The sequence below is a fragment of the Phyllobates terribilis genome, unplaced genomic scaffold (assembly GCF_046119375.1).
Source record: "Phyllobates terribilis strain yellow unplaced genomic scaffold, ASM4611937v1 Scaffold_3__8_contigs__length_932513732, whole genome shotgun sequence".
In the NCBI taxonomy this organism is placed as follows: domain Eukaryota; kingdom Metazoa; phylum Chordata; class Amphibia; order Anura; family Dendrobatidae; genus Phyllobates; species Phyllobates terribilis.
In genome coordinates this window covers 694,139,111-694,151,187 of record NW_027362763.1, presented here as the reverse complement: position 1 = coordinate 694,151,187, position 12,077 = coordinate 694,139,111, and the positions used below count along the sequence as shown (strand labels likewise).

The following is a 12,077-nucleotide window of genomic DNA, read 5'->3' as shown; positions in this document are numbered from 1 at the left end:
AAGCTTTGTGGATAATGGGAGTTCTGATTGTTTTGCAGCTTAACAGAGATGTCTGCGGGCAGCACATCCTCTACGGGGTCCGCAGTCCCCTCCACACGACCGCGTCACCAGAAGTCAATGTCAGCCTCAGGACATCCCATTAAGGTCACCTTACCTACTATCAAAGACGGTACAGAAGGCTTCCGGCCAAGGTATTCAAATACACTTCTGAAGACTTGTTACAGTGTGCCTGAGCTGAGAAATGATTGTGGTCAGTCTAATGCTGTGAGGTTTTTTTTATAAAAAAAATTAGTAATCTTGCAATTTTTACACTGGCCAATGAGGCTTTTTTTAGACTCGTACTTCCTATCCTTTGCATAAGAGTTTTCAGCAATCTCATTATCATCAGAGGCAGGATTACAATGACAGGTAACATCTCTATACACAGCTGATAACACAAGATCCACCATTCACAATAGGTGATGGCACAGCTCACCTCCTCCTCCTCCTCCTGTAAAATGACTGATAACACCTCTCTATACAGTAGATAACACAGGATGCACAAGTCACAATTGGTGATGTCACAGCTCACCTCCTCCTCCTGTACAATGACTGATAACACCTCTATATACAGTAGATAACACAGGATCCACTGTTCACAATAGATATCACAGCTCACCTCCTCCTCCTACTGTACAATGACTGCTAACACCTCTATATACAGTAGATAACACAGGATCCACCATTCACATTATGTGATGTCACAGGTCACCTCCTCCTTCTCCTGTACAATGACTGATAACACCTCTATATACAGTAGATATCACAGGATCCAGCATTCACAATAGGTGATGCCACAGCTCACTTTCTCCTCCTCTACAATGACTGATAACACCTCTATATACAGTAGATAACACAGGATATACCATTCACAATAGGTGATATCACAGCTCACCTCCTCCTACTGTACAATGACTGATAACACCTCTATATACAGCAGATAACACAGGATCCACCATTCACAATAGGTGATATCACAGCTCACCTCCTCCTACTGTACAATGACTGATAACACCTCTATATACAGTAGATAACACAGGATCTACCATTCACTATAGGTGATGGCACAGCTCACCTCCTCCCCCTTTCACAATGACTTTTGCACACGATCATTAGATTCTTCAATACAAAACATAAGTGTAGAGACTGTTCATCGCTACTAATGCACATGTGGGTTGTGACAATACAAAAAAAGCCCCAATAATCAGTGTGAAACTTTTAAATTTAATTTTTTTAATACAGATTGTGAGATGGGAAAAAAAAACATACTGACAAAAAATTGAAAAAAAATTACATTTAACACAAAAATCTGGTTTAAACAATAGGCAATTTTCTGATGACCCATTCCCTTTAAGGACCGTCCATTTTAGGGTCTTCTTGTGCTTCGGTGACAGCTGATCTCTGACTCCCTCCGTTCTGATACAGTGGGGACAAAAAGTATTTAGTCAGCCACCAATTGTGCAAGTTCTCCCCTTAAAAAGATGAGAGAGGCCTGTAATTGACATCATAGGTCGACCTCAACTATGAGAGACAAAATGAGAAAACAAATCCTGAAAATCACATTGTCTGATTTGGAAAGAATTTTTTTTTCAAATTTTGGTGGAAAATAAGTATTTGGTCAATTACAAAAGTTCATCTCAATACTTTGTTATATATCCTTTGTTGGCAATGACAGAGGTCAAAGGTTTTCTGTAAGTCTTCACAAGGTTGGCACACACTGTTGCTGGTATGTTGGCCCATTCCTCCATGCAGATCTCCTCTAGAGCAGTGATGTTTTGGGGCTGTCGCTGGGCTACACGGACTTTCAACTCCCTCCAAAGGTTTTCTATAGGGTTTAGATCTGGAGACTGGCTAATTCACTCCAGGACCTTGAAATGCTTCTTACGAAGCCACTCCTTCATTGCCCTGGCAGTCCACTTGGGATCATTGTCATGCTGAAAGACCCAGCCACGTTTCATCTTCAATGCACTTGCAGATGTAAGGAGGTTTGCACTCAAAATCTCATGATACATGGCCCCATTCATTCTTTCATGTACACGGATCAGTCATCCTGGTCCCTTCAGAGAAACAGCCCCAAAGCATGATGTTGCCACCCCCATGCTTCACAGTAGGTATGGTGTTCTTTGGATGCAACATCAGCATTCTTTCTCCTCCAAACACGACGAGTTGTGTTTCTTCCAAACAGTTCTAGTTTGGTTTCATCTGACCATATGACATTCTCTCAATACTCTTCTGGATCATCCAAATGCTCTCTAGCAAACTTCAGACGGGCCCGAACATGTAATGGCTTAAGCAGGGGGACACGTCTGGCACTGCAGGATCTGACTCCCTGGCGGCGTAGTGTGTTACTGATAGTAGCTGTGTAACGTTGGTCCCAGCTCTCTTCAGGTCATTCACTAGGTCCCCCCGTGTGGTTCTGGGATTTTTGGTCACTGTTCTTGAGATCATTTTGACCCCACAGGGTGAGATCTTGTGTGGAGCACCAGATAGAGGGAGATTATCAGTGGTCTTGTATGTCTTCCATTTTCTAATTATTGCTCCCACAATAGATTTCTTCCCACCAAGCTGCTTGCCTCTTGCAGATTCAGTCTTCTCAGCCTGGTGCAGGGATACAATTTTGCTTTTGGTGTCCTTCGACAGCTCTTTGGTCTTCACCATAGTGGAGTTTGGAGTGTGACTGTTTAAGGTTGCGGACAGGTGTCTTTTATACTGATAACAAGTTCAAACCGGTGCCAGTACTACAGGTAATGAGTGGAGGACAGAGGAGCCAGTACTACAGGTAATGAGTGGAGGACAGAGGAGCCAGTACTACAGGTAATGAGTGGAGGACAGAGGAGCCAGTACTACAGGTAATGAGTGGAGGACAGAGGAGCCAGTACTACAGGTAATGAGTGGAGGACAGAGGTGCCAGTACTACAGGTAATGAGTGGAGGACAGAGGTGCCAGTACTACAGGTAATGAGTGGAGGACAGAGGAGCCAGTACTACAGGTAATGAGTGGAGGACAGAGGAGCCAGTACTACAGGTAATGAGTGGAGGACAGAGGAGCCAGTACTACAGGTAATGAGTGGAGGACAGAGGAGCCAGTACTACAGGTAATGAGTGGAGGACAGAGGTGCCAGTACTACAGGTAATGAGTGGAGGACAGAGGAGCCAGTACTACAGGTAATGAGTGGAGGACAGAGGAGCCAGTACTACAGGTAATGAGTGGAGGACAGAGGTGCCAGTACTACAGGTAATGAGTGGAGGACAGAGGAGCCAGTACTACAGGTAATGAGTGGAGGACAGAGGAGCCAGTACTACAGGTAATGAGTGGAGGACAGAGGAGCCAGTACTACAGGTAATGAGTGGAGGACAGAGGAGCCAGTACTACAGGTAATGAGTGGAGGACAGAGGAGCCAGTACTACAGGTAATGAGTGGAGGACAGAGGAGCCAGTACTACAGGTAATGAGTGGAGGACAGAGGAGCCAGTACTACAGGTAATGAGTGGAGGACAGAGGTGCCTCTTAAAGAAGAAGTTACAGGTCTGTGAGAGCCAGAAATCTTGCTTGTTTGTAATTGACCAAATACTTATTTTCCACCAAAATTTGAAAAAAAATTCTTTCCAAATCAGACAATGTGATTTTCAGGATTTGTTTTCTCATTTTGTCTCATAGTTGAGGTCGACCTATGATGTCAATTACAGGCCTCTCTCATCTTTTTAAGTGGGAGAACTTGCACAATTGGTGGCTGACTAAATACTTTTTTTCCCCACTGTATTGATGACGTTTCCTTTGAAAATGTCGTCAATATCTTAGTTTTCTACACACTCCTTATGACCAATCGGAGAAAAAAGCCAGTATTATTATTGTAAATATAGAAATAATGCTCTTGCAGGGCCCTTTATGTGAACTATGTTTGTACACATGGGGGCCATATTCAGGCCATTGACTGCTAAGCGGCAGGGGCTATGGAGTGACCCATCCCTCTGCCAACCACTTAGATTCCACGGTTACTGTTGACCGCAGCATCTAAGGGTTTAAGACGACTGTTCAAACCAGGCACTCGGTGCACCCTTGGTGTGGCCGAGCAGTTCAGCACAACTTCCCACCTACTTGTTTTCCATCCATGTCCTCCCATTTTTTCTTTGATTGACAGGTCAGGTTTTACACAAGCCAGAAAAGGGTGCAAAGTTAGATGGGAAACAACAAGGAGGAACGGTTCTCTGAACTGTTTGGGAGCGCCAACAGTGAAACGACCACCTGTGCTTGGTTTTAACAGTCAGTTTGAGCTTACAGATGCTCATTAAACGTCCGGTATCTGAGATAACTCTGATCCCGGCCTTCGCGGCAGGATGTTAGTGGCATATGACTGTCTGTTGATTTTCAGCGGGATGCCTCCATAAATTCAATTTTTATTCAGTCGCTTCTTCTACCGAGGTTTTTACTGAGACTCGACCTCCGGACCTGCTGTATGTGAGTCAGAAACACTAACAGTGAGCACAGGCTGCACCTGAGAGGTGTCTAGATACCTCAGTAGTATTCCTTTTCACAGACTGTTGAGCATACAATTTTCCACGGGATGCCTCCATAAATTTAATTTTTATTCAGTCGCTTCTTTTACCGAGGTTTTTACTGAGACTCGAACTCCGGACCTGCTGTATGGGAGTCGGAAACACTAACAGTGAGCACAGGCTGCACTGCCGTCTATGAGAGGAGTCTAGATACCACAGTAGTATTACTTTTCACAGACAGATTGCACTAACAATAACTCACTTTATTAAAGAAGCTACAGAAAACAGTCAGTAAGCAGACTAAAGAAGCAATAGGAAACAGTCAGTAAGCAGACCGCACAATTCTAACAGATCTGTAAATGATTTTACAGCAGTGCAAACCAGCGAGTACCGGCCACATCCCCTTCTGCTCATAGTATTAGTACAACTACCCCGGACCGGACTCGATTTCCACGCGGAAGCACCAGTCGGAGCACTTTCCATGGAGAGCAGCTCAGGGATCGTCGCACTGCTACATACAACGGACCACCGGCATCGCCTGCCCACGAGACCACCCAGTTCTCACACACCAGAAGGGGAACGTCCACCGGTATTATCAGCAAAATTACCTCCAAGTTTGTGCGAAGGTAAATAGCTAATATGGGCAAATGAATGATGCCGGTGTACCATCTGAACCATCACATTTCTGTCCTCGTGGTGGGAGAAATCGGCAATAATGAATGTTGGTCCAGCTGGTAACATGGCCGCCTCCGTATTTTGTAGTCACAATAAGGCTTTAAGTATTTAGTATTAGTTGCAATTGCCATACTTAAGTCTTGGTTTGATATAACAAAACAAAAATATGGTGGCAAGGTCCTCGCGGTGGTAGTCAGTGAGCTCAGTATACATCTCTATGTAAAGGGAATCTATCAGCAGTTTTTCCTATTTAATCTGACAGCAGCATAATGTAGAGGCAGAGACCCTGATTCCAGCAATGTGTCACTTGCTCAGCAGCTTGCTGACGTTTCAATACAATCAGTGTTTTATCAGCAGGAGATTATCACTACAGGTCTAGGTGTCACATGCCAGACAGTCCAGCTAATCTGTGTAACCCCGCCCCCACCACTGATTGGCAGCTTCCTGAGAGTATACACAGGAAGCTGCCAATCAGAGGTGTGGGCGGGGTTATACACTGCTCAGCATTCTGACCACTTCTACATCAATGCTGGAATCATGCTCTCTGCCCCTACATCATGCTGCCGTCAGATTCCATAGCAAAAACCTGCTGCCACTTTCCTTTTAATCAGAAGGAATATCCAGGTCCTTAATCCATATATGCATATTATGCTTTGTGTACAGAATTATACTACATAAAAAGATTATATTGCATTACATTACTATTCTGCTGGTTGAGTCACTGTATATGTACATCACTTAACCTGTACTGATCCTTAGTAATTTGCAGTATGTACACAGTGACTGCATCAGCAGAATAGTGAGTACAGCTCTGAAGTATAATACAGGAGGTAACTCAGGATCAGTATAGGATCAGTAATGTAATGTATGTGCACAGTGACTGCACCAGCAGAATAGTGAGTGCAGCTCTGGAGTATAATACAGGATGTAACTCAGGATCAGTAATGTAATGTATGTACACAGTGACTGCACCAGCAGAATAGTGAGTGCAGCTCTGGAGTATAATACAGGATGTAACTCAGGATCAGTACAGGGTCAGTAATGTAATGTATGTACACAGTGACTGCACCAGCAGAATAGTGAGTGCAGCTCTGCAGTATAATACAGGATGTAACTCAGGATCAGTACAGGATCAGTAATGTAACGTATGTACACAGTGACTGCACCAGCAGAATAGTGAGTGCAGCTCTGGAGTATAATACAGGATGTAACTCAGGATCAGCACAGGATAAGCAATGTAATGTATGTACACAGTGACTGCACCAGCAGAATAGTGAGTGCAGCTCTGGAGAATAATACAGGATGTAACTCAGGATCAGTAATGTAATGTATGTACACAGTGACTGCACCAGCAGAATAGTGAGTGCAGCTCTGGAGTATAATACAGGATGTAACTCAGGATCAGCACAGGATAAGCAATGTAATGTATGTACACAGTGACTACACCAGCAGAATAGTGAGTGCAGCTCTGGAGTATAATACAGGATGTAACTCAGGATCAGTAATGTAATGTATGTACACAGTGACTACACCAGCAGAATAGTGACTGCAGCTCTGAAGTATAATACAGGATGTAACTCAGGATCAGTACAAGATCAGTAATGTAATGTATGTACACAGTGACTGCACCAGCAGAATAGTGAGTGCAGCTCTGGAGTATAATACAGGATGTAACTCAGGATCAGTACAGGATCAGTAATGTAATGTATGTACACTGTGACTGTACCAGCAAAATAGTGAGTGCAGCTCTGGGGTATAATACAGGATGTAACTCACGGTCAGTATAGGATCAGTAATGTAATGTATGTACGCAGTGACTGCACCAGCAGAATAGTGAGTGCAGCTCTGGAGTATAATACAGCTCTCTATGTAGATTAATTCTGTATAGAAATGTGTCTGATCTGGATGTGCCTTTTAGTGGTCACCATTTAGAAGCATGAATATGTGGGGGTTATAATTTTGCTGTTCTAGGTCATTTTAATGATACTTTTTACAATTACTGGGGCACTGCACTATACTTACTAGCTCAAGGACTTGCTGCTATTTTGCAGTCGCCACATAAAATCCAAAAGTCCAGAATCTTTTTGTTCACTATCCGGAAGCTTTTGTTTTGTTACCTAATGGGACTGGGCTCAGCTCGGTCAATCATAGGATGTATGCGAGGGTTAATGGGGTTTTCCTCCAAAGGATATTTTTTGCATTTCTAGTGGAAATGTTCTTTGTGGGTAATCCTCCTTTATGAGCTTGCATTACAGTTGATTTCAGGCGAGAGACTGGTCGTCCTCTCGTTTCCGCTTGTTGAGTAATGCCTCGGATTTTCTCGCTTAATTCAATAATTGCAAACCAAGACTTGTCTATGGCCGGTTGCCCGAGGGTGTGAAGTTCTTGTGACATCTTTTATCAATGTTTGTGGCTCATAATTGAATCTGAACCTTGGCTTTGTTTTGAGGGATCCGAGTGAAGTTGAAGCGACTGGCAGAGCAGAGACCTCAAGGTGAGGAGCTGTCCTATTTCTCTCCACCTCTGGGCTGCTATTCTGCGTTGTCCGTCTGCTTTTCCTATCTCATCAGTGTGTGCATTCTCCTCCTCGACGGAACCTCTTCCCATAATATCATCCTCTATCCCTTGAGTCTGTTTTGTCCTTGTCTCGCAGTGCCTTGGGACTATGGGCGCTAACCAGGTCTCTAGAACTAGGGACGCTCTAGTATATCTCTGTCCCCCGGATTACTCCTGAAGGTGGAGACGCCGGGGTCGCGTGCCTTGCTATGCTCCTAAATCAACCCTTATCTGTCCCCTCCCTCCCCCAGGGAGGGGGGAAGCCATAGTGTATAGGAATACACTAACCAGACAAACAAGGGAAGACAGACAGGGATAAATGAAAACAGCAATCATAGAAAATTCACACACCAAACAACAGAGTGGAACACAGGGAAATTAAGGAAGGAGAAACTAAATAGGAGGGGATGAGGATGTGCACACAGACAAAACTTCAAGCAACAATCTCCTGAACAAATCTCTAAGCGCTAACCCCAACCACAAACTACACCTCCAACTCCAAACCAGGCAGTAAGAACTAACACTGGCAATCCCTAAGTGTCAGAGGGGAGCATATATAGCAGAGGGGAGTGGCCAACACTGAACAGCTGAGACAATCCAGATAGGAAAGCTCCAGATTGACCCTTGCACCGCTAGCAAGGAGAAAACCTGCACTGTTTAGTAAGATGGTGAAGTGCTCCTAAACCAGCGCAGGAGTTTGTGAAACCAGACGCCGCGATCTTCTTGCCCTCTTTGTCGCGGTATTCCCGTGACCATCCTATTTACAATCCAAAAAGTGAAACATAAAAATAAAATCCTCCTCTAATATGTGATCCAGGAGGCAGCCATATTGTCTGCCTCTCCCTATATTTCAAACTTAATATTTAACAGTAAGCTTGAGAAAGGGATGGAAAGCAGATTAAGTTTTGTAGGTAGACAGGAAAGAGTCTACATCTTGTTTTTCCCACAATTTATTCCAGGTTTAGTGCCCCTTTAAAGACTATGTTGCTTTAAAACATGCAATTGATTGTGCTTGTAGCAGGATAACTTAAATACTGTATTTTTCGGACTATAAGACGCACCGGACCATAAGACGCACCTAGGTTTCAGAGGAGGAAAATAGAAAAAAAATGTAAGCAAAAAATGTGGTCATGATACACTGTTAAGGGAGAGGGGGTCTGCTGCTGACACTGTTATAGGGCTAATGTCCCCAAATTCTGTTAATATCACCCATCCTGATATATATGTCCCCCTCCTTCTGTTATACGTGGCCCCCATCCCCATATGCATGGCACCCCTGATCCCCATCCTGGTATTCATGGAAACCCTTGATCACCATCCTGGTATGCATGGCACCCCTCATCCCCAAACTGGTATGCATGGCACCCCTCATCCCCATCCTGGTATGCATGGCACCCCTGATCCCCATCCTGGTATGCATGGCACCCCTGATCCCCATCCTGGTAATGCATGGCACCCCTGATCTCCATCCTGGTAATGCATGGCACCCCTGATCTCCATCCTGGTAATGCATGGCACCCCTGATCTCCATCCTGGTAATGCATGGCCCCCCTGATCTCCATCCTGGTAATGCATGGCACCCCTGATCCCCATCCTGGTAATGCATGGCTTCCCTGATCACCATCACACGGTGCACACAAAAATAAGCACTTATACTCCCCTCCTCTCTCCTCCAGCACTGAGTCCCCCTCTGCTGCCGACAGTCGCTGTGTGAGCCGCGCATGGCAGGGCGCGCATGGCATCCCTGCCATGCCCCCTCACACAGTGTGAGATGCTGTGCTGGAATAATCACTGCGTGGGGGCAGTGACCATTCACTCTCTTCAATAGCCGCACACTGTACCGCAGCGCGACTCCCATGGGAGTGGGTTGCAGAGAATATTCATGGACTTTAATAGCGGACATGCTGACCGCCGGCTGCTGCAGGAACCGCGCTGCGGTACAGTGTGCGCACTATTAAGGAAAATGAATATTCATTGCTCTTCACGCCCATGGGCGTGGGGAGCAGTGAATATTCATTTTCTTTAGCAGCGGGCTGCTGCCTCCTGTGCCCCTCTCATCCACCTCTGCTGCTCCCCCCACACACCCCCAGCCACAGTATATAGTATATACTATGAATAGTATTGGGACTATAAGACGCACCCCCCACTTTCCTCAAAAATTTTTGAGGAAAAAAGTGTGTCTTATAGTCCGAAAAATACGGTACATCATATCCAGTGCTGTGCACAAGTGTTATGCGGGTGTGGAAAAAATTCTGCAAAGTACCAAGCTTTCAAAAATAAAAGTGTTAATACTAAAGTGATAAAAATAAACAAAATGTAAAGTAACTGAACAAAAGAGAAATCTAAATAGCATCAATATTTGGTGCGACCCCACTTTGTTAGAGGGTGGACTTCATTATTTCCAGTACGTACTGCAATACTAAAGTATTAGGCTAAGTGCCCACGAAGCAGAAATGCTTCCGGATTTTTTCTGCATCTCCCTGGCAGGAAAAACGCATGGGGATTGTACATGCGGATTGTACATGCATTTTTCCTGCCATGTAGAAGCGTTTGTCAAGCGTTCTTCACTTGCATTTCCGCATGCGGGTTATCAAGCACTTCTCCAAGTGATTTAAGCATCACTTGGAAAAGTGCTTGACAACTTGGTCACACTATATAAATCCATGCAAACAGCATGGATTTATAAAGTATGACCAAGTTAATAGTTAAAAAAAGAATAAAAATGGTAAAAAATAAAAAAAAAACATTATACTCACCTTCTGATGGCCCCCGGTCTTCTCAGCGATGCGTCCTGGCTCCCCGGCGATTTGTGATGGTGTAAATGGACCTTCCATGACATCATTTAGTCATGTGACAGGTCACGCGACCGCTGACGTCGGCGGTCACGTGACCTGTCACATGACTAAATGATGTCATGGAAGGTCCATTTACACCATCGCGAACCGCTGGGTTGCCAGGACGCATCGCTGAGAAGACCGGGGGCCATCAGAAGGTGAGTATAATGTTTTTTTTTATTTTAATTCTTTTTTAACTACAGGTACTATGGCACCCAGGTCTAGAGGAGAGCCTCCTCCTCTCCAGACCCGGGTATCATCTGCACATTGAATTGCTTAATATCCGCATGTGCACATGAAGTCATGTGGATATTAAGTGATTCAATGCAAGTCAATGGCGGCGATTACGCCGCGTATCCGAAAAAATAATGGACATGCTGCGGATTTTTCCGCAATGATAATCCACATTGGAAATTTCCGCAACATGTGCACAGCACATGCGGAATATTATTGGGGACCACGGGGCACGTATTACCAAGCATTTTTTAAGCGTTTTTGCTGTGGAAATTCCGTGGCAAAAATGCTGGAAAAACACATAGTGGGCACACATAATAAAAATAATTAAAAAAAAAAAGTCGCATGTAATTGAAAAGTATTTCTAAAAATATTTAAAAAAAAAAAACAAAAACGTTTCCCCAGTCCCCAAAAAATAAATAAAATAAAATAAGCCACGTTTAAAAACACACATTGGGTTTTAAAATTCCAATATAAAATAAAAAAAAATAATAGAAACTCCAGAATTGCTGTTTTTTTCTTCACGGCATTTCCCCCTTCACCAAAAAAATGCAATTCAATCAAAATATACAAATAAACACAACTTAACATGCGAAAAAACAAAGCCTTCGCAGATCCATCAACATGAAACTAAAAAAGTTACCGGTCTCAGAAAATGGCAAAATAGTTCCGAATTTTTTTAACCCCTTAAATTTAAAAAAACATTTATATTGATATTTTCAAGATTATGCTAGTTGCCATTGGAAACAGACAACAGTTTGTCTACAATTTGCTGTCAGACATGTGGCTTGATAATTTATTAAGTCACATGTTACCTGAACTTCACAATAATATACTTGGGGAATGAGGAAATCAACAGATCAGACTCCACTCTGGATATAGCAGAAGCCCACCACCTCTGTCTACCACAGGAGAACAGACACTCTATGCCCCAGCGTTCCCCCAAGGCCCATCATCATCATCTGAGGTCAGTCACTTAAAGTGTCTGAGATCATGAGGACATTAACCCCTGTAGGATTTTGTTTTCAGATTTTTTCTATAGCTAGGTTTGAGTTTGCAGAAGCTTGAAGTGCAGCTCTGGCAACTTACAAAGTAACTTCTATCTCTCTGATAAAAGTTAAATTTTAAAGGGTTATTCCCATCTTCATAAATGAGTATTGTCGGATAGTGCTTGTAAATACGAGCATTTTTGCAATTTACTGCTTGTTAAAATTTTCATCCGTTCCTGAGATATTAACAGTTTTCTT

General features: G+C 43.7%; 1 protein-coding gene across 1 annotated transcript in view; it reads left to right on the top strand.

Annotated features, from left to right (window-relative positions):
• Positions 1 to 12,077, top strand: part of MARK1 (microtubule affinity regulating kinase 1) — a 221,835-nt gene that overhangs the window by 203,240 nt on the left and 6,518 nt on the right. The window contains 4 exon segments of the mRNA XM_073671910.1: positions 4 to 32; positions 35 to 191; positions 4,903 to 5,157; positions 7,656 to 7,700. Of these exon segments, the coding sequence (XP_073528011.1) occupies positions 4 to 32; positions 35 to 191; positions 4,903 to 5,157; positions 7,656 to 7,700 (486 nt within the window).